A 27,889-nucleotide genomic window follows, 5' to 3' on the forward strand; every position below is an offset into this window, starting at 1 on the left:
AAAAAGAAGCCAACATCATTTATCTTGGCTGTGTGGCCCTCACCCACAGCTAGAACTCAAGGACTAACATTGCCTTTGTTGCTCTCCTCTGGAAGCTAAGATCAGAAAATAAGTCTTGAAGAGGCTTGCAGATAAAGTACAAACATCAACTGGGATGGCTAATCCTTTTAGCTGAGAGTGAGGAGGGGACATCTTCCCCAGTTGAGAGATTCTTCCCTTATTCTCTGCTTAGCCCAAAATGTGACTGGAGGAAGAGTGCCTTGGCAGTCCACGTAAAACACAATGTCACTTGCCTTCTGGAAGTTGCTGTAATCAAGCTATGCTCACTATACTTGAAAGGCTGCAAAATGAGTCATGATTCTGTACTTGGGATGCGACTGGGTTGGTAGAGTCCTCGCCTTAAGCATGCACGAAGCCCTAGGTTTGATATCTAGCACCACATAAGCTGGGCATGCTGGTACACACATGCAGTTCTTACATTTGGGAAGTGGAAGTGAAGTTCAAGATCATCCTTGGCTGCATAGTGAGTTCAAGATCAGACAGGGATACATGAGACCATCACATATCGAAAATGTTTTGGTTTCTGCCCTAGACACTTACACATTGGTTATTCTGGTCTTCGGCGCAGAACATTAAACTAAGCTTGGAGAAAGAGAGAGAGAGAGAGAGAGAGAGAGAGAGAGAGAGAGAGAGACAGAGAAACAGAGAAAAGAAAAATAGAAGCCTCAGAACCAGAATCCAAAGGCTTTAAATAATGCAAGAGCTTTTATCCATCCACCAGTTGAAGAAAAAGTCAATGAAAACACGAATCTATCCCCCAGACTTAGATCACACAAGAACTAGAGGTACAAATCACTGGCTTCACTCCCCAGCACTCATCTCTGCCCCACCATAGCCACTTTTCATTTTAGAAGGGTCCCTGTTCTTTTAGCAAAAGGACCAGCCTTAAAATTTTGGGTTATTATGCCCATACTGAAGTAAAAACTTAGCAATATCACTAACAATGATGATTATGAAAAAACCATACAGAATAAATGATCATAATACAAAAGCAAATAAAACTGTAAGGTACATCCCTCCTATCTCAATCTCACATTCATGTGCGGATTTGATTGAGAGATTCCATGTGTTCATACACACATATACAGAGCAAACATGCAAGCACACATATAAACACAACATACATATGAAGTAGAAAGAAAATGAATGAATAAAGGTAGAAAGGCAATATCATATTGCCTTAGTAAGGCTTTCTATTGCCTTGTTAAAACACAAGCAAAAAATTTAAAAAAAAAATGAACTTGTGGATGGAAGGAGTCATTGTATCTTAACAGCCTGTTGTCTGTTGTTGAAGCAAGTCAGGGCAGGAGCACAAAGCATGAACTGCAATGGCCACAGGCAGACTCTGCTGACTGCTTGCTCAGCACAGTTTCTTCTGGGAGCAGCAGCCCAGGGGTGGCACCACTCACAGTTGCTTGGGTTTTTCCCACATCAATCATCAGTAAAGAAAATTCCCTGCAAGTGTGTCCCCAGGCCAGTCTGGTGGGGACATTTTCTCAATGAAGTTCACTCTTCTAAATGGTGTCTAGCTTGTGTCAATCTGACATCCAGCTAACCAGCAGGTGCCGAGATGGATTAAAGCATGTGCATGTAGAGATAATAAAACTTCCATGACAGATAGCAGATTTCTGGTTACTATAAGGACTGAGACGCGAAGAAAATGATATTGTGAGTGAGAAGCCAGAGCTTGAGAGCTGATGATGCAGGATGACTGGGTACCCTTCTGCGTTTGCTTTATTTAAGAACAGCTCAACGGAAATGATACAGTGAATTTTCTTTTTCACTTACTAAATTTCTTCGGCTCCAGGGAAAAGAGGATGACCTCTTCCTCGTGGTGATATGGGAGCTGCCTGATGCCATGCCTTACCTACAGTATGGAAGTCATATTGTACATCTGAAGGTGTCAGCTAAAGAAAGGGCGATGGCCATTCCTTTCCCAGATGTTGAGTTAATCGTCCAGAAAAGCTTCTCTCAACAAACTAGTAATGTATGTTCTGATTCTTTTTAAAAAATATTTTCGCTGAAAGTTCCATACGATGTATTTTGATCATATTCATCCCTGCTCCTCTTCTTAACTCCTCTGGGATCCACCGCTACCTCTATATGCCCTAACTTTGTGTCTTTTTTTTAAATTTAATAATCCATAGACTCCCAATTTGTGATGTTCATATACTTCTGGGTATGGGGCCATCAGCGGAAGCATGGTTTACCTACCAAGAGCTATGCCTTTAAAGAAAATTGTTTCTCCTCCTTCTCCAAGAAGCCATCAACTGTCCATTAATCCTTTTTTTTATTTAAAAAAGATTTCTGCCCCCTCCCCCCACCGTCTCTCATTTCCCTCCCCCTCCCCAGATCAAGTCCCCCTCCCTCTTCAGCCCAAAGAACAATCAGGGTTCCCTGCCCTGTGGGAAGTCCAAGGACCACCCACCTCCATCCAGAATGGCTAAAATAAAAAACACCAATGATAGCCTTTGCTGGAGAGGTTGTGGAGAAAGGGGAACACTCATCCATTGCTGGTGGGAATGCAAACTTGTGCAACCACTTTGGAAAGCAGTGTGGCGGTTTCTCAGGAAATTCGGGATCAACCTACCCCTGGACCCAGCAATACCACTCTTGGGAATATACCCAAGATATGCCCTATCATACAACAAAAGTATATGCTCAACTATGTTCATAGCAGCATTGTTTGTAATAGCCAGAACCTGGAAACAACCGAGATGCCCTTCAATGGAAGAATGGGTGAAGAAAGTATGGAATATATACATATTAGAGTACTACTCAGCAGTAAAAAAACAATGACTTCTTGTCCATTAATCCTTAATTAGGGGTGAGGGCTTGTGAGCCCCTCCCCTGCCCACTCGGAACCTTGCACAACCCCAATCTCTGTCAATACGTAGATTATCACCATCACCCCAGGCACCTGTCATGTGAACACCTACCTGATTCTTTCCAGGATAAATCTATTTTCCACGTTTACAACAGTGGCTCCCATTCTATATGTGTGTTGTTGCCCTCATATCGCTACTTTTTGAGATATGACTATATCATGATACATATCAGCCCCATATCCCTTTGCTTACACAGAACTGTCTCAGGATGTTTGTGTGTAACCACTAAAACATACATAACTGCTAGAGCGCAGAGACCATTCAAAATATCTTATGAGTATCTGTAGATATTGAAATACACAACTTGATAGACAGTCTCTTCAGAAAGTTAGTTCTGTGACATGCTTGCATGTACATACATGATGAATAGCCAGGGTCTTTGGTTGAGACCAAGGATAGGGAAATAAGGAAGATGTCAATTTATATGTTTGTTTGTTCTTAAAAATATTTAAGCCTTTGATTGTTTTAAATGTCTCTTCACTAACTTTATTTCTAATATGAGCTTGAAGTGCCTCAACATCTCAGCTTTCTCAGGAACCAATGGTCAGATACCAAAGCCTATAAGAAGACTGCAGACTGTAGAAGAACCAATCAAAGGAAGCCTTCAGGCTCTCGCTTATCACTAGTGAAATAACTGTGATGTAACTCACAAGAAGATTCCAAGGCTTGTCTTAAAGAATTTGAAAACTGTCTATTGGATCATTTTAATATAGAAAAGATATTGGATATTGTTTCTCTCATATTGAAGCAAATGTCAGCATAGCACTGACTGAACTTGGACTGCATTGGTAGTTTCAATAAAAGATTTTATTATTAGATTAAAGGGCTTTGAAATTAATACACACAATTCTCCATATTTTGGAGAGGGAGTCTAGCCTATCTCTTCCAACTCTGTCATTTGAAACAGGTTTGGGCATATGTATATGCTGTATGAAACATTGTGCATAGCCAATAATAGCAGAAAGATGAGTGCACAGTGAGTTGGAACCACGTCACCAGTCAAGCAACTGCACAGGTGACAAAGAATTGAAAAGCGATCACTTTAGATGATAAATCAGGAAAGTACAGCAGAAGTGGGGCTGGAGACATGACTAGATGGATAGCCTTTCATGTCCTCACCATGGCATTTTGAGATTGCTTGGTAATTTACACTTCATCTAGGTACTTTAAATTCTCATACATATTTCAGACCACAGACATCATATTTGATTCTCTATTCCAAGAACCTAAGATGCTCAGAAAATATTCGAGGTAAGATACCTGCAAAGAAGAACATAACTAACTGGCAATACGTAGAAAAGACTTCCGCAAAGATGGGCTTGTGGAGTGAAAGACGGGCGTGTTAGTGGAGACAGCTAATGTGAACTGTGCTTTTTCCCCCAAGAAGACTGAAGGGAATACAAAAAGAACTAGAAATACTTTAATGGTTGGTAAAGCAGAGTAAGGCTAAATGAAAGGGGGCCAGAAGAGAAGGGAAGAATGCTTTTGTTGTTCCAATGAATTATCTAAGCTAACTTTTCTAATACTAAAGGCAATGGGGGGGGGTAGTAAATTCATGCTCAATGACTTTGAACATACTACTACGCTGCTTCCAGTTGATTACAATTATAGTGTGCCTGTATAACATTGGAATTAGGCTGACTTCGCATTCCCACCAGTCTGCATCTGTGTCCTTTTTCTTCAGAATCCTGCCGTTGACGTTGAGGTGAACTGCATTGATTTGTTTCAAGTAGAGGGATACAATTTGATAGCTTGTGGAACCTTAAATGGCATGATTATCTTATGGAATTTTGTAACAGCTACTGTCAAAGAAATGTAAGTGTTGACTTTGCCCTAAATAATAGGAGTTTTACTGCATAAGAGTCTAAATAGCAAGTAATGCCTTCAAGGAAGGACTTTCCTGGAGGTTATGTTCATAAATATACTGTGTTCTGAGTGTCTAAGTTCCATAATTACACAAAAAACACCTTAAACATTTGTATACCCAAAAGCTGTCTCCTTTGCATAAATATATGATATTTCCATGTTTAAATTTATGACTTCAATAAATGCTTTTAATTTTGAAAATTTTATTTTATGTATATGGATGCCTGGAGCCAGAAGAGGACATTGAATCCCCTGAAATGGTTGAATCATCCTGTCGATACTAGCAATCAAACCTGGGTCTTCCAAAAGAGCAGCCAATACTCTTAACCATGGAGCCCTCTCTCTATCCCCAACAAATATTTAAAATGTGTAATAACTTGACACACCATTAGCCACAAGCTTTAGTACACATATCCAATCATCTACTGGCATATCTCATCTGATCATTTGCCATTCATGTCAAGCTTCACAATTCATGACCTGCCCCTCCCTCAAGCTTCTCCTCCCTCTCTATTCCTAGTGCCCCAGTGTTTACTCACCTATGAAAGACAAATGGTGCCAGGCAAGCTAGAGGGCTTTCCCTTCTCCTTCACATCAGCATATCCAATTTATTACATGATGATTGTAGCAAGGGCCAATGTCACAAGTGCATCCTGGTTCTCAACCAGTTCTGTTGAGATGCTATGGACCACGACTGGCATGTTTACTCTCCCCAATTAACCACCTCTGAGTGTTCCTGACATTGGTTGAAAGGAACTAGCATAACGTATCATCTGTATGGCTGAACTGTAACAGGCTGTCTCCACTTGTGTACTTAAAAGGTGTGTACTGGGACCTCGTATGGGCACCCTTTAATCACGGGACTTATTTTCAGAAACAAAATGGTCAATAATCTTAATAAACAAAAATAAGATCAAGTTTAGCTTGGAGAAGAGGGGTGTAGAATGGAAACAATGGAAAATGAAAAGGGGAAAGAGGAAAACGCATAAAAAATCACCACTAGTTAGAGGGCATTATCCACTACTGATGTACCTGAACCGTACCCCTTTTCACCAAAAGTTGGCCCCATCCTAACATTCAGTACTTGTCCTTGGGTTTTTTTCATTATTGTATACTTGTCATCTGATACGTATGTCGACACACACTGTACAGTTCCTCACATTCTTATGAACAGTGCTCACATTGAAGGTGTCAGTTTGTATCTGACTCACTCTTGAGAAGAAGATAGATGAAAAACATCTGTGCTGATGCCACCATAAAACAAGGGGCCAGCTGTCCTGAACTATTTCCAGTTTCAAAGTAGCAGTTCTTCTTGCTTAAGAACCAGGCATTTTCCCAAGGCATACATGCAAAGCAAGTACTCAATAAAAGAACACAACAGTGGTAGGTTTTACATCATGTCCCTTTTCTATAGGCAGATGACTATTTTAAAACAGTAGGGTCAGCAGGGCAGTGGTGGTTCACGCCTTTAATCCCAGAATTCAGGAGACAGAGGCAGGAGGATCTCTGTGAGTTCGAGGCCAGTCTGGTCTACAAGAGCTAGTTCTAGTACAGGCTCCAAAGCTATAGAGAAACCCTGTCTTGAAAAAAAAGTAGGGTCCTGGGAGATAGTTCAGTGAGGAAAGTGCTTGCATTGCTAGCACAAAGACCTGAGTTTGATTCCTGAACCTAAGGGTGTAAAAGCCAGGTGATGGTCGTGACACATCTCATAACTCCAGCACTGGTGAAGTAGGGACAGGAGGATCCCTGGGGCTTGCTAGCTACCAGCCATCGAAGCCTACTTGACAAGTTCTAGGCCAATGAAAGATACTGTTGCACTAACAGTGCGTCCTGTACCAGGGAAGCAACACAGAGGTTGTTCTTTGGCCACTGGACATCTACATACACACATACACATAGAACCTTTTTTTAAAAAAAAATTGGAGTCTTTTGGAAAAGGAAGACACAGTTTATTTCAGAACTGTGTAAGGTAATATATTCCCAGCTTTACCAGTTACAAAAGTGAACATTATTTTTATATTTATGGTAGAGGCCATTTCCACTATATTATTTATTAAGTAATTTTATATGGATCAGTGTTTTGTCTGTATGTATATCTAGTGCCTACAGAGGCCAGGAGACAAGTGTCAGGGCCCCTAGAACTGGAGGTACAGTCAGTTGTGAGTTGCCATGTGTGTGCTAGCAGCTAAACCCAGATCCACCACAAGAACAGTCAGTGCTCTTAACCATTGAGCCATCCCTCCAACCAGCCATTTATTAATATATACCTCATTTTGTCTGACTTCTTCACCAAAGAGAAAAAGCCCTTCCCTTTCAAGAACACCATGATTTGGGGGTTCAAACTTAATAATGTTTCTTGCTAATTAAAATTGTCTTTCATTATTGATTGATGACCAAATATACCTAAAAGTATTGAGCTAAAAAAGAAATCAAATTCATAAACTTCCTTTTTGATCTTGGTCCGATCCATACAAGACTTCTGCACCATTGTGTTAATCTCCTTTTCTGCTATTGTAACAAATATCTAAGACAATAAAGGCAAAGGTTTGTTTTGACTCATGGTTTCAGAGGTTCAAGTGAACAATTGACCCCATTGCTTTGGGCCTGTGAGATCAGATCAGATCAGATCAGAATAGGAATGAGTGATACAGCATCTCATAGTGAGAGAGTAAAAAAGAAAGAGAGGGTGCCTGGTCTCTCAAGGAACTGCTTTCCAAAGGACTAGAAAACTTCTCACTACACCCCATCCCTTAAAAGCTCAACACCTTCCAAGGGCACTGATCTGGGGAGCAAGCCTTTAAAATATGGGTCTTTGCAGGATGTTTCAGATCCAAATTTTAGCAGTCATTCATCACCTCAAATAGGCAGATGTAATTTTCTTAAATGAAAGGGGCATGTTGCTAAGATATCAGTTTGCCCTAAGGGATGTAAAGTGATAGTTAAGAGATACATCCTAGAGTGGAGTGTGGGTAGTAAAAGACTATTGTTCTATTCCCAAGACACTACCTGGAAAGTCCCATTGGATCTGGGTCCCTGAAAAACAAGAGCGGTGGGAGCAGGGTAATCTCTGGATTATTTGCTCTTGTCCACTCAGTTTTATGATCCTGTGGTTAGGTACCACATTGCACCAAAATCTAGACTTTTATATGGTCAGAGTAGAATTCTGCTGTTTAAACTGTACAATATGTCCAAATGGTCCATCTATAGGCTGCAACACTCTGACCTATAGATAGAAAATCTGTCCAGTTAATTGGATTAAAGACTTGTAGCTCATCTGATAATCATGTGATTCTACAAAGCCTTAATAAAGAGGCAATTCTGGACTAAGCCCACTCCCAGGCTTTTACTTTCTGTGCAATGATAACAGTTTTTGTTTGTTTTTTGAGATGGGTTTTCCCTGTGTAGCCCAGGCTGTCCTGGAACTCAGGCTGTCCTGTAGACCAGGTTAGCCTTAAACTCATAGAGATCCACCTGTCTCTGCCTCTCAAGAGCTGGGATTTAAGGTGTATGCTGCCACCACCACCCAGCACAAAATGTTAACATTCTAAGTCACTAGATCTGCATGGGATTTAGGACAGTGTGAGGAGTTTCACGGTTCCTGCCATTGACTAGGCAAGGCCATGCTTGTTTTCAGATACCGGCCCGAGGACTGCTTCTCTACTGACCCTGAGTTGGATCCCAAACGATTCCGGATTAATGACATAATGTTCCTCTTCCGACCTCCTGACTGTGTAAGGTAACTCAGACCCTCATGGTCCCGTGGTCCCGTAGTGCTATCTGGAACCCAGGTAGGTGACATGAGATGCCCATATCCCAGCATTAAGGAAGGGTCAGCTGAAGGAACATGACCCTTTTGTTTCAACTTTCCTCACTGTCACAGTATTTAGGGGTCTGACATGTTGGTGGGGTAGACCCTTACCATGTCAACCTGACTGTGGGGACCCTCAGTACATGTGTCTCACTATGTAGACCCTTACCCGGTTAGCCTCACTATGTAGACACTTACCATGTCACTGCACTGTGTAAACCCTTACCATGTCGCCCTCTGATGTCCCTTTACAACAGAAACAGACATGGGAAATGCTCATTGGATCTGACTTTTAGCAAAACCTAACACAGTCACCACAGGTGTGCAAAAAATTTAGGTCTTGGAGGGAGCAAACTGAAAAGCATTGCAGATTTCATATGCTATTCAGTATAACTGGGTAATCTCCAACCACTCCATCAAGGGCAGAGCATTGTTTGGTAAATTACTAATACGCTTCTTTTCTATTTTGTACTTATATTTGCTTTAGGAGTCTGTCCTTATAAGCAACAGTGTTAAACAAATTTCTAGAGGAAAATTGAAGGTTTCTGTGCTATCGTTAGGGTTCACTTGGTGGTGAGTAGGGGTCTAGCACCTTCCCTATATATTGTCTTAAAATTACATCAAAAGTCTTTGGAGAATATTATCAGGGCCTGTCCTTTGTACATAAGCTACTTTTCAGTCCATGGCCACAAAACGTAGAAGAGACAGGATCAAGCCAGAAGAAACAAAACAAAACAAAAACAGAAGCATAGTGCAAGAAGTTAGCCAGGTGTGTCTCCACCTGCTGCCACCCATGCCTGCACTTCAGTTTCTGACCCTCAGTGGCTCAATCTAGAGACAAGCCAGGCCTGGGGAGACAATGCTGAGGTCCCCAGCATTCTCCTGTAACACCACACTAGGGAGCATTTTTTTGTACTGGATGTAAGGTATGACTGGCCTCATGCATGAGTGTGATATTTCCAGGTATGAGAAGGAAATAACCCCCTGAAAGTGGAACAGAGGGCACTCCAAGTTCTGTGGGTTTTCTGAATGTTCTATCCTGTGTCTCCTCCATCCCTGTGCAGGAGATCAAGTCAGGATTCCATCTGCTCGTCAACCCAATGTGACTCAAGCAAGGGTCCACAGAGCAGCAAGGTAAGCTCACGGCCGAGAAGCATCTTCCTGTTAGAAGCAGTGGTTCAGAACTAGTGGTTCTTGGAGTACATCTGTGTGTACAGGCAAAATCTTTGTTTTCTCTTTACTTTTCAAGGTCTTCACATATGTGAACAACTGATTCATGATCAATGATAAACAAGCGAATCAATAAGTTACACCTATTGTTTTTAAGCTTGTAAAATAACCCAGTATTTTGAGCTTCTCTTCTCTGCTATCATATTTCACATATGGTATAAGTAGATCACAGCCCATAATATTATGCAGTGGCCTTCTGTCCTCTCAGTTGTAATTTTACATATTTTTGCAGAGTGCTTCTCTAATCAGAATTTATTAAGTCAAATTTTCATGCAAAAGTTATTTTGAAAGCGCTAGTGTGGTAGAAAGAAAACAACATAGATAGATAGAAAAATCAAGCAGAGTCATGCCTAAATGTACTGAGTCCTCTGTACACTGCCTGACTTCTAGCCTTGTCACTAAAGCTGAGTTTCTGCTCCCTTATGGGTAAGATTGGGGGAATAAAGACACCTGTGTGGTTGTCAGTAGAATTAAAGACAGTACGCACCAAGAATTGGGCATGCGCTGTGGGTTTAACCAGTCATGAGTGCAAGCCACCAATCAGGAAATACCGTTGTTTTATAGCTCTTCTACTTATGACTATGAAAACCTCTACAATACCTTATTTCAAAGAAATAATTGTAAAATGGCTTTTAACATTAGTACTTAGAAATGTCAACTCAACTCTGCAGAAGCTGCCCCTCTAGTAGGGCCCATCCGCTTACAATGTCACAGAAACGTTTTCTCTCTCTTCTCCATTCAGGGAAGCAAACAAAGTATCCATGACGCCGAGGTCAAAGGTCAGTATCAGCTCTGTCCTTTAGAACTAAGCAGCTGATTCTGTCTGTGTTTTGCTTTGTGACACTGGGGATCATGCCCGGGACCTCACACAAGCTGGGCCAGTGCTCTTCCACGGAGTTACAGTTCAGACTAGCTCCTCTGCAACAGCAACTTTGTGTGATAGAATATTCCTGATGTGCCCTCTCTGTAACTGAGTATTGAAGTTACAGAGTATTGAAGTATTGGGGTCTAGATAGTCTTAACACTGTGGTTCTCAACCTTCCTAACACTGTAACCCTTTAATACAGTTCCTGATGGTGTGGTGACCCCAACCATAAAATTATTTTGTTGCTACTTCATGACTGTAAATTTGCTACTGTTATGAACCGCAAGGTAAATATCTGACAGGCAGGAAGGATATCTGATGTGTGACCCCCAAAGGTTGGTCTAATAGGAAGAATATTAAAATGATGGATTTTAAGGGGCTCAAAGGGAGTGAGAGGGGATGAGAAGGAGTAATACAGAGTAAATATGACTAATACATATGCTACATATAGGTGAGATTTTCATAAGACCTGTTATTATCAATACTTAATATATGCTAATTTTTCTTATTTTATTTCTTTTTTAGTGGCTCCCTTAACTGAGAATTGTGGTTACGTGCTCCCCTATCCACCTTTCCTTTATCCCAATTCTCCTGATTCCCCAAGTCCCCCCTCCTTCCCTTCTACCTTTTCTCTCCCCATCTCCCCTTACCCCCATCCCACCCCACCCCCAAGATCCTAATTTTCTCCCCAGCAATTTGGTCTACTTCCCTTAGCCAAGAGGATAACTATATGTTTTTCCTTGGGTTCACCTTCTTACTTAGCTTCTTTAGGTTCACCTATTGTAGACTCCGTGGCCCTTATTTATGGCTAGAAACCAATTATGAGTGAGTCCATCCCATGTTCATCTTTTTGGGTCTGGGACACCTCACTCAGGATAGTGTTTTCTATTTCCATCCATTTGCATGCAAAATTCGAGAAGTCATTGTTTTTTACCGCAGCGTAGTACTCTAGCGTGTATATATTCCATACTTTCTTCATCCATTCTTCCATTGAAGGGCATCTAGGTTGTTTCCAGGTTCTGGCTATTACAAATAATACTGCTATGAACATAGTTGAACAAATGCTTTTGTCATATGAAATAGCATCTCTTGGGTATATTCCCAGGAGTGGTATTGCTGGGTCCAGGGGTAAGTTGATCCCGAATTTCCTGAGAAACCGAAACACTGACTTCCACAGTGGTTGCACAAGATTGCATTCCCACCAGCAATGGATGAGGGTACCCGTTCCTCCACAGCCTCTCCAGCAAAGGTTATCCTTGGTGTTTTTGACTTTAGCCATTCTGACAGGTGTAAGATGATATCTCAAAGTTGTTTTGATTTGCATTTCCCTGATTGCTAAGGAAGTTGAGCACGACTTTAAGTGTCTTTTGGCCATTTGAACTTCCTCTGCTGAGAATTCTCTGTTCAGTTCAGTGCCCCATTTTTTAATTGGGTTAATTAGCATTTTAAAGTCTAGTTTCTTGAGTTCTCTATATATTTTGGAGATCAGACCTTTGTCTGTTGTGGGGTTGGTGAAGATCTTCTCCCAGTCAGTAGGTTGCCTTTGTGTCTTAGTGACTATGTCCTTTGCTTTACAGAAGCTTCTCAGTTTAAGTAGGTCCCATTTATTCAATGTTGCCCTTAATGTCTGTGCTTCTGGGGTTATACATAGGAAGCGATCTCCTGTGCCCATCTCCTGTAGGATACTTCCCACTTTCTCTTCTATCAGGTTCAGTGTGTTCGGGCTGATATTGAGGTCTTTAATCCATTTGGACTTGAGTTTTGTGCACGGTGATAGATAAGGGTCTATTTTCATTCTTCTACAGGATGACACCCAGTTGGGCCAGCACCATTTGTTGAAGATGCTTTCTTTCTTCCATTGTATACTTTTAGCTCCTTTATCAAAAATGAGGTGTTCATAGGTTTGTGGGATAAAATCCGGGTCTTCTATACGATTCCATTGGTCGACTTCTCTGTTTTTATGCCAGTACCACACTGTTTTCATTACTGTAGCTCTGTAATAGAGTTTGAAGTCAGGGATGGTAATGCCTCCAGAAGATCCTTTATTGTATAGGATTGTTTTGGCTATCCTGGGTTTTTTGTTTTTCCATATAAAGTTGATTATTGTCCTCTCCAGATCTGTGAAGAATTTTGATGGGATCTTGATGGGGATTGCATTGAATCTATAAATTGCCTTTGGTAGAATTGCCATTTTTACTATGTTGATCCTCCCAATCCAAGAGCAAGGGAGGTCCATCCATTTTTTGGTATCCTCTTCAATTTCTTTCTTCAATGCCTTAAAGTTCTTGTTAAATAGATCTTTCACTTCCTTGGTTAGATTTACCCCAAGATATTTTATGCTGTTTTTGGCTATTGTGAATGGTGAAGCTTCTCTGATTTCCCTCTCTGCTTCCATATCCTTTGTGTATAAGAGGGCGACTGATTTTTTGGAGTTGATCTTGTATCCTGCCACATTACTAAAGGTGTTTATCAGCTGTAAAAGTTCTTTGGTGGAGTTTTTGGGGTCGCTTATGTACACTATCATATCATCTGCAAATAACGAAAGTTTAACTTCTTCCTTTCCAATTCGAATCCCCTTGATTCCATTATGTTGTCTTATTGCTATTGCTAGAACTTCAAGCACTATATTGAAGAGGTATGGCGAGAGTGGACAGCCTTGTCGTGTTCCTGAGTTAAGTGGGATGGCTTTGAGTTTCTCTCCGTTTAATTTGATGTTAGCTGTCGACTTGCTGTATATAGCTTTTATTATATTTAGGTATGACCCTTGTATCCCTAATCTCTCCAAGACTTTTAACATAAATGGATGTTGAATTTTGTCAAATGCTGTTTCAGCATCTAATGAAATGATCATATGTTTTTTTTCTTTCAGTTTATTTATATGCTGGATTACATTGATAGATTTTCGTATGTTGAACCAGCCCTGCATCTCAGGAATGAAGCCTACTTGATCATAATGGATAATTTTTCGGATGTGTTCTTGGATTCGATTTGCCAGTATTTTGTTGAGGATTTTTGCGTCGATATTCATGAGTGAGATTGGCCTGTAGTTCTCTTTCCTGGTTGAGTCTTTGAGTGGTTTTGGTATCAGAGTAATTGTGGCTTCATAAAAGGAGTTTGGTAATGACCCTTCTGTTTCTATATTGTGGAATACAGTAAGGAGTATAGGTATTAGATCTTCTTGGAAGATCTGGTAGAATTCCGCATTGAAACCATCTGGTCCTGGGCTTTTTTTGGTAGGGAGGTTTTTGATAACCTCTTCTAATTCTTCGCGACTAACAGGTCTATTTAGATTGTTCACCAGGTCCTGATTTAACTTTGGTATATGATATTTATCTAAAAAAGTATCCATTTCCTTTACATTTTCCAATTTTGTGGCATATAGGCTTTTGTAGTAAGATCTAATGATTCTCTGGATTTCCTCTGTGTCTGTGGTTATGTCCCCCTTTCCATTTCTGATCTTATTAATTTGCAAATTCTCTCTCTGCCGTTTGATTAGCTTGGATAGTGGTTTGTCAATCTTGTTGATTTTCTCCAGGAACCAGCTTTTTGTTTCATTGATTTTTTGTATTGTTTTCTGTGTTTCTATTTTGTTGATTTCAGCCCTCAGTTTGATTATTTCCAGTCGTCTACTCCTCCTAGGTGAGTCTGCTTCTTTTTTTTCTAGAGCTTTCAGGTGGGCTGTTAAGTCTCCAATGTGAGCTTTCTCTGTTTTCTTTAAGTGGGCACTTAGTGCTATGAACTTTCCTCTTAGGACTGCTTTCATAGTGTCCCATAAGTTTGAGTATGTTGTTTCTTTATTTTCATTGAATTCCAGGAAGACGTTAATTTCTTTCTTTATTTCTTCCTTAATCCAGGTATGGTTCAATAGTTGACTGTTCAGTTTCCATGACTTTGTATGCTTTCTGGGGGTAGCATTATTGTTGAATTCTAACTTTAATCCATGGTGATCTGATAAGACACAGGTGGTTACTAATATTTTTTTTTGTAACTGTGGATGTTTGCTTTGTTACCGACTATGTGGTCGATTTTCGAGAAGGTTCCATGAGCTGCAGAGAAGAAGGTATATTCTTTCCTATTTGGATGGAATGTTCTATAGATGTCTGTTAAGTCCATTTGATTCATTACCTCCATTAATTCTCTTATTTCTCTGTTAGGTTTCTGTCTGATTGACCTGTCCATTGGTGAGAGAGGAGTGTTGAAGTCTCCTACTATTAGTGTGTGCGGTTTGATGGCTGCCTTGAATTTTAGCAATGTTTCTTTTATGTACGTGGGTGCTTTTATATTAGGGGCATAGATGTTCAGGATTGAGACTTCATCCTGATGAACTGTTCCTGTTATGAGTATAAAATGCCCCTCTCCATCTCTTCTGATTGATTTAAGTTTGAAGTCAGCTTTGTTAGAGATTAGTATGGCCACACCTGCCTGTTTCTTAGGTCCATTTGCTTGATAGGCCTTTTCCCAGCCCTTTACTCTGAGTAGGTGCCTGTCTTTGTGGTTGAGGTGTGTTTCTTGTAAACAGCAGAATGTTGGATCCTGTTTTCTTATCCAATCTCTTAGCCTGTGCCTTTTAATAGGTGAGTTGAGTCCATTGACATTAAGTGATATTAATGACCAGTGGTTGTTAACTCCGGTCATTTTTTTTTAGTCGTAGAGTTTGTGTGTTTCCCTTCTTTGTTTTGTGTTGGTGAAGGGTCTCTAGATGTCTGAGTTATTGTGGTCATTGTTGGACTCCTTGGTTAGTGATTTTCCTTCAATTACTTTCTGTAAGGCTGGATTTGTGGCTGCGTATTATTTAAATTTGTTTTTATCCTGGAAAATTTTATTTTCTCCATTTATAGTGAAGGAAAGCTTGGCTGGGTATAGTAATCTGGGCTTGCACCCATGGTCTCTCAGTTTCTGCAGTACATCTATCCAGGACCTTCTGGCTTTCATGGTTTCCATGGAGAAGTCAGGTATAAGTCTGATAGGTTTACCTTTATAAGTAATTTGGCCTTTTTCCTTTGCAGCTCTTAATATTCTTTCCTTATTCTGTATGCTTTGTGTTTTGATAATTATATGGCGAGGGGATGTTTTTTTTTGATCCAGCCTATTCGGTGTTCTGTATGCTTCTTGCACCTTCATAGGAATATCTTTCTTTAGGTTGGGAAAGTTTTTTTCTATAATTTTATTAAATATATTTTCTGGACCATTGAGCTGCCCTTCTTCTCCTTCTTCTACTCCTATTATTCTTAGGTTTGGTCTTTTTATTGTGTCCCATATTTCCTGAATGTTTTGTGATGAGAGTTTGTTGGACTTGCTGTTTTCTTTGATCAGTGTGTTTATTTTCTCTATGGTATCTTCAGAATCCGAGAGTCTTTCTTCTATCTCTTGTATTCTGCTGGTTATGCTTGTTTCTGTAGTCTCTATTCGTTTACCTAGATTTTCCATGTCCAGCCGGCCCTCTGTTTGTGTTTTCTTCTTTGCCTCCATTTCAGTTTTCAGGTCTTGAACTGTTTCCATTATCTGTTTGATTGTTTTTCCTTGGTTTTCTAGGGTATCATTCTCTGATTTATTCAATTCTTCAAACTTTCTGTTATATTTCTCATCCATTTCTATAAGGGCATTTTTTACATGCTGTTTAAGGGTGTCAATCACTTTCATGAAGTCAATCTCTTCTCCTTCCTCTTGATTAAGGGGTTCTTGTCCTCCCTTTGTGAGGTCGCTTGTTTCTGGTGGCTTCATGTTGCTTTTCAGCTTGTTGGGCGAATTCTTGCCTTGACGTCGGCCCATCTCTTCTTCCAAATGCTCCCTATGGATCTTCTTTTATGGGATCAGGTCTCCTTGCCTACCAAACGCTGTCTCTCCCCAATGTTGGCTCTCTGGCAACGAGAGATCAGGCCTCCGTGCTGGTTGTGCAGCTCGCAAACAAAGCACCTACCCCGCTTGGTGCAGGCAGGCCACAGAAACAAAGGAACTGCTGCCCGCCCGGGAGCCCCGAGTACTCGGACCCAGCGCCCAGATAGGCTGGGCTGGGCGATGCCACGCGCCAAAAGAGGGCAGTGGGGCCGAAGTGGGGAGGGCTCTGGACGGAAGCTGGGTGGGCCAGGAAGAAAGAGGCAGCACCCGGGGAGTAGAGGCCCTGCAGAGAGCCCAAGCAGGACAGGGGGCCAAGAAACCCCCGAGCTCCCCGTCCCAGGCTGGCGCCGTGGGCCAGAAACTCACCCCAATGCTGGGTCTCCTGGCGCCGAAAGATCCAATATATGCTAATTTTAAAAGGACGGCATGTCCAGAAACATTCTCAACATGAACAAAAACAAATGTTGCCTTTTATGCTAATTCTAAGTGGGTTTTTTTTTTTTTTTGATTTTTCAAGACAGGGTTTCTCCGTAGCTTTTGGTTCCTGTCCTGGAACTAGCTCTTGTAGACCAGGCTGGTCTCGAACTCACAGAGTGGCCTCTGCCTCCCGAGTGCTGGGATTAAAGGCGCGCAACCACTACCGACCAGCTGCTAACTCTAGGTTTTTAAAATATAAAATATTACTGAACTTCTTAGTGTCCAATGCATTTTGCTAAAATTTATGCTAGTTTTATAAGATATTCTAGATGTTTCAAAACTTTTATAAGGTTTAGCCACCACGTGCAGAATTTTCTAGAGTTTTTTTTTTTTTTTACATTAGGCACCCAAATAAGTCTTTTATATTTTTCCAGTCATCCAGGATTCCATTCTACAATTGCCTTTCTATTTTCTTCCCTGTGAATTCTCTTAAGTTAAAGAAAAAAAAATTTGAGAAAATTCCATATTTCTCTTTTCCCACCCGTCTCTTCTTTGGTCTTCCATAAAACTTGAAACCCCAAGGATTAGAAATACCAGCAGAGCTCATAAGTTTCTCTACCAGGTGAGCAAGCAGACACAGTGGGAGAGCAGCAGCCGGGGAGCAGAAAACAGCCCACCCCCTCTAGCTCCGTGGAGACACAGCCTCCCATCCTGGTCACTGCCCATGAGGATGGGCATCTCCGCCTGTGGACGCTGGAGGTAATGAAGTTTGGTCTTGGCTGGCACTCAGAAGGAATGGGATGACAAAGTGGGTAGCTTGCGTTGCAGCCCTCTTCCCCCTAGCATCCACTTCAAACATTCCTCTATTCTAGCCAAACAGATGGTTTTTCATCTCGCTCACTGACTACTGCCAAGCTATACACCAGGCCAGTTTTACTACTCAGGCATAAGATCATCAAAACTGAGAAGAGTTTCAAAGCTTTCGAGCTGAGCTGTAATGTCATGATAATATTTTATTGGATATTTAAATGAATGTCCTCAATGATAATATGAAATGATCTAAGAGGCTAGGGAGATGGCTTAGTCAATAAAGTACTGGAGACCCGAGTTCAACCCCTGGAATCCACATAAAAAATCTAAGTGTGGTAGAGCACTCCTATAATCCCGGTGCTGGGGAGGATGGATCAACAGATCCTGGGGCTTGCTGGCAGGTCGTCCTAGCCTAGCTGGCCAGCTACAGGCCACGGGGAGAGCTTGTCCCAAAATAAGGTGAACGGTGTTCCTGAGGAGCGACACCTACACATTCATATTTTCATGCCATAAAACAGAATATAAGAATACTGACACATAGTATATGAAATACTTTTTGTTATCTTTATTTATCTTTGTGTGTGTGCACGCACGTGTGTTTATGTATATCTGTGTGTGCATGTGGGTGCATACATGCCATAGCAGTCATGGAAAAGTCAGAAGGAAACTTGTGATAGTCATTTTTTCCACCATGTAGGTCCCAGGGATCAAATGTAGGTTGCCAGACTAGGCAGCAAGTCCCTTTACTGGCTGAATCCTAATACAAAACTAATGATATAAATTATTGAAAGATGGTATTGCATCACTCTGAGTGTTCTTACATTTTTTGTACTATGAAAACAGAAGTTTTAATTTACCAGGAGGTTTCAAGTGTATTTTGATGGAGGGTGGGTATGCCAAATTAAAAGTACAAACTAGGGACCAGCAAGATGGCTCAGAGGGTAAAAAATAAGTTGCCACATAAGCTCCAAACCCCAAGTTCAATCCCAGAATCCCATGTGTGGGTGGAAGGAGAGAACCAGCTCCACAAAGTTGTCCTCTGGCCTCCACACATGCACCCCAGCACACGCACGCACATACCCACCCATACTCACGCACACTAATAATTTTATTTTTAAAAAAAGACTTCAAAGTAAGAGGCGCTAGGAGAACCTATAGATTTCCCATTGTGACCCTGAAACTCTTGGAGACACAGAAGGCATGAATGCAGTGATAAGGCTTCTACTGGAAAACCCAGGAGACAGCAACAGTGTTGTGTGACCCACACGTGATCTGAGAACACAAAGCAGCAAGGCTGTCTGCCAGCTCAGTCCCAGTGTGCCAACGGGTTCTGGCTTTGGTGGCACCCCTGGTTTGAAAACACAAACTGCCTCCAAGATAATCTTGGAATAAAATGCCGTTTTTTCTGCGATGAATAAAAAGGAGAAACAGAACAGATGATATCCAAGTCAAGTCTTAGAAAACAGCTGCTGATTCAGATTCTGTTCCCAGTCTCCAGTGAGAGAACATATATGGAAGTCCTTCCAAGGGCTAGCTTATACCAATCAAAAGCACTATATCTGGGTTTGAATCTCTTGCAATCCATTATTGCTCCAATAGTCAGAATTATGTTTTCCTGGTAGGCATACATATATGCTTATTGAAAGATGCCTTGTAACCATGGAGTTACATTTGACTCTGATGGGAATGCTTGTGTAAGGGGAGACCATATAGTTGAAATCCCACACGGGGAATCCTGTGAAAAGACCCATGGATAACACCAAGGAAAGAGGAACTCAATAATCAGCTAATCCATACATTGAGTTATCCATACTATTCATTTCAAAGTAATAAGTCCTCATTGATAGCAACATGTTATTTTCAGTAAAGAATAGAAAATCCTGTTAAGTAGCAGGGATAAAAATTGAGACTTCTCAGGTAGAGTGAAATTCCACTTTAATATTGCGATCTTATAGAATGCATTATCATAGAAGAAGCATTGTTTGCCTTGTCCTTTGTTCAGGGGAAGCTCCTGAAAGACGTACTGCCCTTCACAAAGCACTCTGCCATTTCCCTGACATCACTGTACACTGACTCATGCTGCCGGACACTGCTGGCTGCGAATGTGGGTAAGTCCTTCTTCTGTCAGGTTAATCTGCATCTTAAGAACCTGTGTGGTATAAAAATGGCTCCGAGAAACACATGTGACATTTACAGGATAAATGAAAGTCTCTGAGGTATATTCAAAGTGAGAGAGTTTGAGATCTGAGAACACAAAGCGCCATGGTTATCCGCCAGCTCTGACCCAACCTTTTTTGTTTGTGGCATGTGTCCTCCTTACGGTTCCTCCAGGGCCTGGATTAGGAGTCCTTATCTAGGTATTTCCTTGCATGTGTTGTTGAAGGCTGCTCATTCATTGCTGGCTTCCCAGACCCAAAATAATCACACAGAAACTGTATTAATTAAATCACTGCTTGACCTATTAGCTCTAGGTTCTTATTCGCTAGCTCTTACATCATAAATTAACCCATTTCTATTCATCTGTGTATCATCATGTGGCTCTGGCTTACTGGCAAGGTTTAGGTGTGTCTGTCTCCTGAAGGTATCTACATGGCTTCTTCCTGATTCTGTTTACTCTCTTTATATATCTTTTCCAGCCTAGCTATATTATGTTAAGCCATTGGTCGAAAGCTTTATAAACCAATAGTATTCATAGCATACAGAGGGGAATCCCACATCATGCATGGATAACCTTTGAATACAGGTAAAATTGCCCATGAATTTGTCCTTCACCTTACTGAATTGCATACCCTCAGGACTCAGCTTAGATGCTAAAACACTGCTGGACCTCCAGGAGACTGAGAAAGGATCTTGATATTAGATACCGCTGTAGACTGATGGCTGGCATGTCCCAGTGTATCAACGAATGCCAGATGGCTGCATACTTCTATCTCAGGGCAGGATCTAAGTTTTTATCCCTCACCCAAAGGGTTTGGGCCAAGTAAATGTATATTTTTGTTTGTTTTTTAAGACAGGATCTTTCTATGTAGCTTTGGTTGTCTTGGAACTGTCTATGTCGACCTAGAATGTCCTTGAATTCATAGAAATCAGCCTGCCTCTGCCTTCTGAGTGCTGGGAATAAAATTGTGTGTCACCATGGCCAGCCTACAGATAATTTCTTCTTCTGAAATTCTAGAAGGTTTCTGATAGAATTTTAGGAATCTCTTTTGTATAATATCATACCATCTATACATAGAAATGAATTGGTTTGTTTTGCTATTCACAGTCCTTTGATTTTTCTTCTCTTGTCTTATTGCTCTAGCTAGGACTTCAAGCACTATATTGGATAGAAATGGTTAAAGTGGTCACTCTTGTCTTCTTTGTTGGAATGCTTTGAATTTTTCCTCATTTAATATCATGATGGCTATTGGTTTTTATATGTATTAGGTTTTATTATGTTGAGATACGTTCTCCATCCCAAGTTTCTCCAGGGATTTTATCTTAAAGGGATGCTGTATTTTTCTCAAAGGTCTTTTCTGTATCAATTAAAATAATATGATTTCTGTCCCTGAGTCCATTTATGCAGTCCAATATTATTCCTTGACTTACTTCCATTGAACCATCAGTCCACCCCTAAAATAAGGCCAACTTGATCATATTAATGGTATGATGGCTGTGTTCCTGAATTCAGTTCACAAGTTTTTTTCAAGAATTTTTCATTTATATTAATCAAGGAAATTGGTCTATAATTCTTTTTTGTGTTGGATTTTTATCTAGTTTTGTATCAAGGTAATCTTGGCTTATTAAAAAGAGCTTGGAAGCATTTCTACCTTTTCTTTTATGGAACAATCTGAGTTAGAAATGCTGTTCATTCTTCTTACTTTTCTTATTTGAGATAGGATTTCATGTAGCCCAGGATAGCCTCAGACTTTCTATATAACCAAGGATAACCTTCTACTTCTGGTCATTGTGCCTCTACCTCTTGAGAACTAGGGTTACAATGGATATACCAACACACCCAGTTTTATGCCATGCTAGGGACCAAACCCAGGATTTCTACGGACTAGGCAAGTCTTCTACTAAGCTATATCACCAGACCCCAAATTTCTTTTTAGATTCTATTGTATCTACTAATTTAAATCCCTGAATCAAAATGACTTGTCATTCCGGGGAGCGTTTGACTAAAGAATATAGTATCTAACTAAAGACTACAATGTTTAAATTTTATACAGAAGGACATGTTATCCTTTGCAGTATTAGTGCCTTCTTGGATCCACCTCATGATGAAAAGGTATGAACCTTAGCTTTCCACAAACAAGTCATGTTTTTTTTTTCAACATTTTCCTCAAGCACACACACAAATGATGGAAATGCAAGTGCCCCCTATACTCCAGGTATATATTCTGCTGTAATTTAAGCTACGTGAAGCTACATGACCCCAGCCTTTGCTTGGGTGAGTGCTGTCTTAAAACAGAGAAAAAAACCCTTGGGTGACCAAATGTTCTTGAACATCTCTGAAACAATTTAAAGTAAGAGAGTACAGACTTTTAGCCTGCCTTTTAAAGAACAGACATGGGAGACTGAGTCAGCAGTCCAAGAATCTCAGAAGAAATTATTTTTAGCCCTACTCAAGTCTCAAGGAATAGGAGATGCACAGGACTTTGTGCATGCTCCAGGACTTTGGTCACACAGATAACCATGAGTAGATGGCCCAGGGGAAATGACTTGGTGTGTCCTTCAATGAATAGAGAGAAGCATACAGAGTATATTACTGCAGAACATCCTGTAGGAATGTCTTCTGAAGCCCCTTAGACTACAAACTTAAGGACAAATGTTAAAGAAGGTTGGCCTTCTTCAGGTCTATCAGTTGACCCTCTCACTTCTTTTGAAGGAGAATAAGCTATGCCTATTCTTCCTGCCAGTTACTTACAGCAAATGCCTCTTACCCTCAAACCCCATGCAAAGAAGAATGTAGTCAATGCTTTCTCCAGGTACAATTTGCAAATTAAAAAAGTCCCTTGGGCTTCACCTTTTGGATCTGCTTTCCCTCGCTCCTAATGGTCTTCACCTTTACCTTCTGGATCTCTTTCCTTTGCTCCTAATGGTCTTCCCTGTGTCTCTCAACCATCCACTAAAGACATTAATAAAAATATGAGCTGCTTTATCCAGCAGGGGTATTAGCAGAGTCATAATTCTCCAAAACTGGGATGCTTTTGGTACCTACGTAAGCAAGAGAAAAGGTAATCAGAGCAGAGGCTCAATCACCGTCTATCCCACCCACTCATAAATACAGCTATTCAATGAGAAATGATTTTGCTTAAGATTGTGTTTTGATTCATTCCAAGAGATGTGTCTTCTTGTTGCTGTCTAGAAATTCAAGCAGCTGCTATCCTGGCGTGCCCATTCTTTAGAAATTATTCAAGTGATCTATGTAGAAGACAAGCAGCTGGTGCTTACTGCCTCCATTGATGGCTCAGTGAGGTAAGCCCAGACGGGTCCATCCTGGGAAGTCGGAGTTGTAGTGTGAGGGAAGTAAGATTGATGCTAATGCTTGTGTGTTTGGTTACGATGCAGTGCTTTGGATCACTTATTGACCTTTTGGCTAAGATCAAATGTGTATCTATTCTTATCAGCTGAATATTTGATACATTCTCTATCCTCTGAGGACAATATATTAAATCAATTTGGAATCTGGAAAATGGGATTGGAGTTTGCTCCACCTATTTGGTATGTGGACCTAGTGTCACAGCATCTACATAAATGGTACACCCCCTTCATGTGGTTTCAGGAAAAGCACAGTTTGGGTACACTTATTAGAATAAATTTATAAGTAAACCAAAAAAAGTTACAAAGAGAATCTTTGGGAAAACCATCACTGACTTGGATTCTTTTTCTATATCCAGAGAAATGAGCTCTGCTATACTCCTCTACGAAAATAAAGGACAGAGACATAGGTCTCAGAATCATTTTTTTTGCAATGTTTGTTGTTTTACAAACTCATTAAGAAATACTGCTTTTAAAAAGTTATGACAAATATTTGCAGTGGATTGGGTTTTGTAGGGTTCTTTCAGAGACTGAAGCAGGATAGAAAGTTCAGAGAACTAGACTCATACCTGGGGAAAGCCACAGAAGATGGTTTGCTATCAAAAGTTTAAAAGACAGTCATAGGAAAGAGTGTGTAGCTAGATGGAGTGGGGCACACCAGTAGTTTGGCCCTTTTGGGGATAAAGGGGCAGGAGGATCTCTTGGACTCAGAAATTTTGAGCCAGACTGGGAAACTTTGTCAGAAAGAGAAAGGGAGGGAGAGGAAGGCAGGAGAGGAATGAAGGACTAGAGGAGAAAGGTGAGCAGGAGAGGAAGGAGAAAGGAAATAAAAGGAGAGAGGACAAAAGGAATGAAGGATATAAAGAAAGGAAGGAGGAAAGGAAGGAGGGAGGGAGGAAAAGAAGGAGGGAGGGAGGAAGAAGTGGAGGGAAGGAAGAAAGGAAGGAAGAAAGGATAGAGGGAGGGAAGGAAGGAAAGACAAGCAGAAAAGAAAGGGGTAAGAGAAGAAGGAAAGAAAAGAGGATAAATAAAGGAGGCAAAGAGAGGACAGGTGAGGAGGGCAGAAGAGGAAGGGAAGAATAAAGGAAAGAAAGGAGAAGAGGCAGAAAAAATAAGAGTAGAAGGGGAAGAGAGACCCACCCAAAGAAAAGGTCACCCAATAGTGAGAGAAGGGCGTAGCCTAGTTATTTCAGTGTGATTGATTTTTTACATAGCCTTCTTACTTGAACTTAACTAATTAATTATAATCAATGCTAAGCACATGTACCCAAAATACAAAATACTAAAAATAAACACACATATATAAAGAAAAAGAAAGGAAATGTCATGACATTTCTGAAAACAAACTGCTGCCTACATGAAGTGTTTTAAAATTGTAGCAATGAATTATGCTCTTGAAAGAATGGAGTTAGATAATATTAGAAGATCTGGAGACTTTGAGTGAATCAGAAACCAGTCAAAATACAAACGAAAAGAGACAGATGTTTTATACTCTTATCAAGCCTTGAATTAAAGTTGAACAGATCCTGATTAACTCTCTAAGCTTGGGGGTAGGGAGAGTTGGCTGGGACACTGTGCAGTACCAAGGCATTGCTGGGGATTTTGTATATTTACCTTTAAAGTGGCCACTAGAGGGTTTTAGACCGAAAACAACTGGCTTAAGAGTGAAAGCCAAGTGACAGGTCAAATCAAGAAGACATGAGCTTCAACTAAAGGAGAAAATGAGGGATCAATGTGAAGAAGGGGACCTGCCATATTCCACCAGAGGAACCCTAATGCCGTCCTAGATAGAAGTCACTATAAGAACTATAATATGAAAATGCCATATTTAGAAATTTCAAGATCAAGATGATTCTGTAGGAGAGGCAAATGGATAGAGCTATTTCTTTATTAGAATAAGGAACACTTTTATTAATAGGTAAAAAGCATATTATAAATGCCATTAATAACTTGATTTTTCTGGTCTTTTCTCCTGGTGATATATTGTTTGTACAAATAAAGCTTGCCTGAAGATCAGAGGGTGGAGCTAGCCTCTAGGTAATCATAGAGGTCTGGAAGTCTGTGCAGACAGACAGGAAGTGATATGTCTGGGAGGAAAGAGGAAGTGATAAGGCAAGAGGAGACAGGAACTCATTTTTTTTTTTTTTTGGCTGGGAAGTTGAGAGGAAAGGTGGCTGCGGTTTTGCTCCTTTGTCTCTCTGATCTCTGATTTTCCCCAATATCTATCTCCAGGCTTTTATTATTAAGACCTGCTAGAACATGTGCTACATTACTGGGGCTTGTTTTCAGTTTCACTTACCCATCAACAGAAATGTTTGATGAAGGTTGTAGTACATGTAGTTGTGTGTACACATGGGTGCGAATGCACACGTACATATACCAACCACACAGGTATATAAAGCCTCTATTACTATGAGCATTGCCCTCTTTTCCCATTCTCTTTAGACTGCTGTAACACAGCACCTTAAAATGGGTTGTTTACAAACAAGAGAAACTTATTACTCATGGTTCTAGAGACTGGAATGTCCAAGATCATATACCAGCAAATTGAACAGTTAGCGCTTGTTCTGTGCTTTGTAAATGTCACCTGCCTACCTCTGACCATGGTGTATGGCCACCAGCTTTCCATCACTACTGCAAAGCACTGGATTAAATTAATTTAAAGGCGGAAGGCTTTATGCTAGTGTGTGTGCATGCATGTGTGCGAGTGATGGGGTGCACACACACACATGTGCCATGGTGCCCATGTGGGGAGGGTAGAGGACAACTTCATGGAATCAGTTCTCTCCGTCCACTTTTCTGTGGGTTCAGAAGATCAGACTCATGTCATCAGACTTGAGCGACAAGTGTCTTTTCCCTCTGACTCCCATCAGGGGCCCACAAGGGATGTGTGATGTGGGCTCAGAGCTTCAGGGACTTCAGTCCTGAGTGGCATAGCTATTAAGGCTGCAGTGAGACAGAGCCTCCTGATATAGGGGCCTGGTGGAGGAAAGCTGTTCACTTCATAGAAGCTGGGAGGCACACACAGCAAGGGCTATGAGATGACTTTCAATGTAATGTTGTAGTGACCAGTCCAACTAAACCCCACTGATGCAGTCAGCACCTACATGATAGCAGTCAACTCTCCAGCACCACCAGCTGGAGACCAAGCGTCCAGCACATTATCCCTTGGAGACATTCTACATCTAAACTATAACACAGCAAAAAGGGTTGAAACAGATCCACCAGCCTTCTTTTGCTACGGGCACTGCTCTAATTTAACTGTTCCCTCTAAAACCCCTGTTAAAATTGAATCGCCGATGTGAGGCATTAAGAGGGTAGAAACTTAATTTGACTGTGATATTTAGAGGTTAAGATTCCTAAGACATAACCAAGGTTAAGTGAGTCTGATGGCAAGGCGCTGATGCTATGAGACTGTGCCTCATAAAAAATAAATAAATAATAAAATAAAGGCTGGAAAAATGGATCAGAGGGGAAAGGCATTTGTTGCTAAGCTTGATGAACTTGGAAACCTACATGTTAGAGAGGAAACCAACTCCCACGACTTGTTCTCTAACCTCCACACAAGCCCCTGTATACACATACAATAAATCAGTAAATATAAAAAATGTGAAGGACCAAAGGCATGAGAAAGGATAATGTTTCTTGTCCTGTGATGCTCTGGAGAGCTTTGGAACTCTGGAGAGGGCCCCTTCTAGCATGGAGGACATCACCCTACGTGACCAACAGTTTTGAACTTCTCCGTCTCAATACATCATGCAGTCAGCTATAGAAAGAAAAGGCAGAATAGGGCAGGCACTAATTCTATTTATGTAGGTGGACTCCTCATGACCAAAGCATTCCCTAAAGGCTCCATCTCATGCCATCCTGTTAGGAAATAGGGATCAACATGACTTTGTGGGGACACGGACGTTTAGAATAATGCACTGCTCAAGCCAGTCGTCCTTGGCCTGGAGAAATTATTTTTATGATTCCTTTAAGTGGAACACTCCCCAGACACTCAGTTCATAGAGCGCGTCTCTATTAATAGCGGTCTCAAAGCGCTGCTGCCTTTGTAACTAAGCCACATCCTTTGGCTACTAGATGCTGCCACATTCTCAAGAGGCAGGTACTCTCACATTTTAAATCTTGTTTATGAAAAGATTATGACTTTTCAATGGAGGAAAAAAACATGACTGAGACTTAAGTCTGGGGCATAGGGCAGGAAATTGGAGGCCTCCTGATGACTCAGGTCCATATCTAAGGCCCAGGATGTCAGGTGGGGTTATTCACTTGGAAAGAGCCATGAGCAACAGGAAACACTGTGAAGCAGGAAGTCAAATTGCTTTCGTATGGGCCTGGAGCAGAATTCATCTAGCCTCCTAGCCTTCTTTTTGCTTAAACAGCTTGTTATAAATGCTCTTGATGGCTCTATTTCCTTATTGGTAACAGCTCTGGGAAGGCCAAGCTACGTCAGTAATGCTCTCAATTAAAATATGGGAGGTATGGACGATGCTCATACTAAATCCTCAGATGGTAACAAGTATGAGGCATTGCCGCTGACTACCTCTGCGTCTGCCTTCCCTCGCTAGCTACTTTGAGTGAGCC

The 27,889-nt window shown here is 41.0% G+C and overlaps 1 protein-coding gene and 1 non-coding gene across 2 annotated transcripts in view; both read left to right on the plus strand.

The window, feature by feature from the left end:
• The window catches only part of Wdr64 (WD repeat domain 64), a 106,198-nt gene that overhangs the window by 66,043 nt on the left and 12,266 nt on the right, over nucleotides 1-27,889 (plus strand). Inside the window, exons 15-23 of the mRNA XM_041635477.1 lie at nucleotides 1,868-2,047; nucleotides 4,633-4,763; nucleotides 8,449-8,550; nucleotides 9,687-9,756; nucleotides 10,595-10,631; nucleotides 17,592-17,728; nucleotides 19,782-19,887; nucleotides 21,991-22,049; nucleotides 23,130-23,239. Coding sequence (XP_041491411.1) covers nucleotides 1,868-2,047; nucleotides 4,633-4,763; nucleotides 8,449-8,550; nucleotides 9,687-9,756; nucleotides 10,595-10,631; nucleotides 17,592-17,728; nucleotides 19,782-19,887; nucleotides 21,991-22,049; nucleotides 23,130-23,239 — 932 coding nt within the window. The remainder of the gene's footprint in view (nucleotides 1-1,867; nucleotides 2,048-4,632; nucleotides 4,764-8,448; nucleotides 8,551-9,686; nucleotides 9,757-10,594; nucleotides 10,632-17,591; nucleotides 17,729-19,781; nucleotides 19,888-21,990; nucleotides 22,050-23,129; nucleotides 23,240-27,889) is intronic.
• LOC121435961 lies at nucleotides 23,341-23,532 on the plus strand. Its single transcript, XR_005972638.1, has one exon. It is a non-coding gene; the product is annotated as a U2 spliceosomal RNA (small nuclear RNA).

The sequence above is a fragment of the Microtus oregoni genome, unplaced genomic scaffold, assembly GCF_018167655.1.
Source record: "Microtus oregoni isolate MIOR12 unplaced genomic scaffold, Mior012 000047F_ref0000412, whole genome shotgun sequence".
Classification (NCBI taxonomy): domain Eukaryota; kingdom Metazoa; phylum Chordata; class Mammalia; order Rodentia; family Cricetidae; genus Microtus; species Microtus oregoni.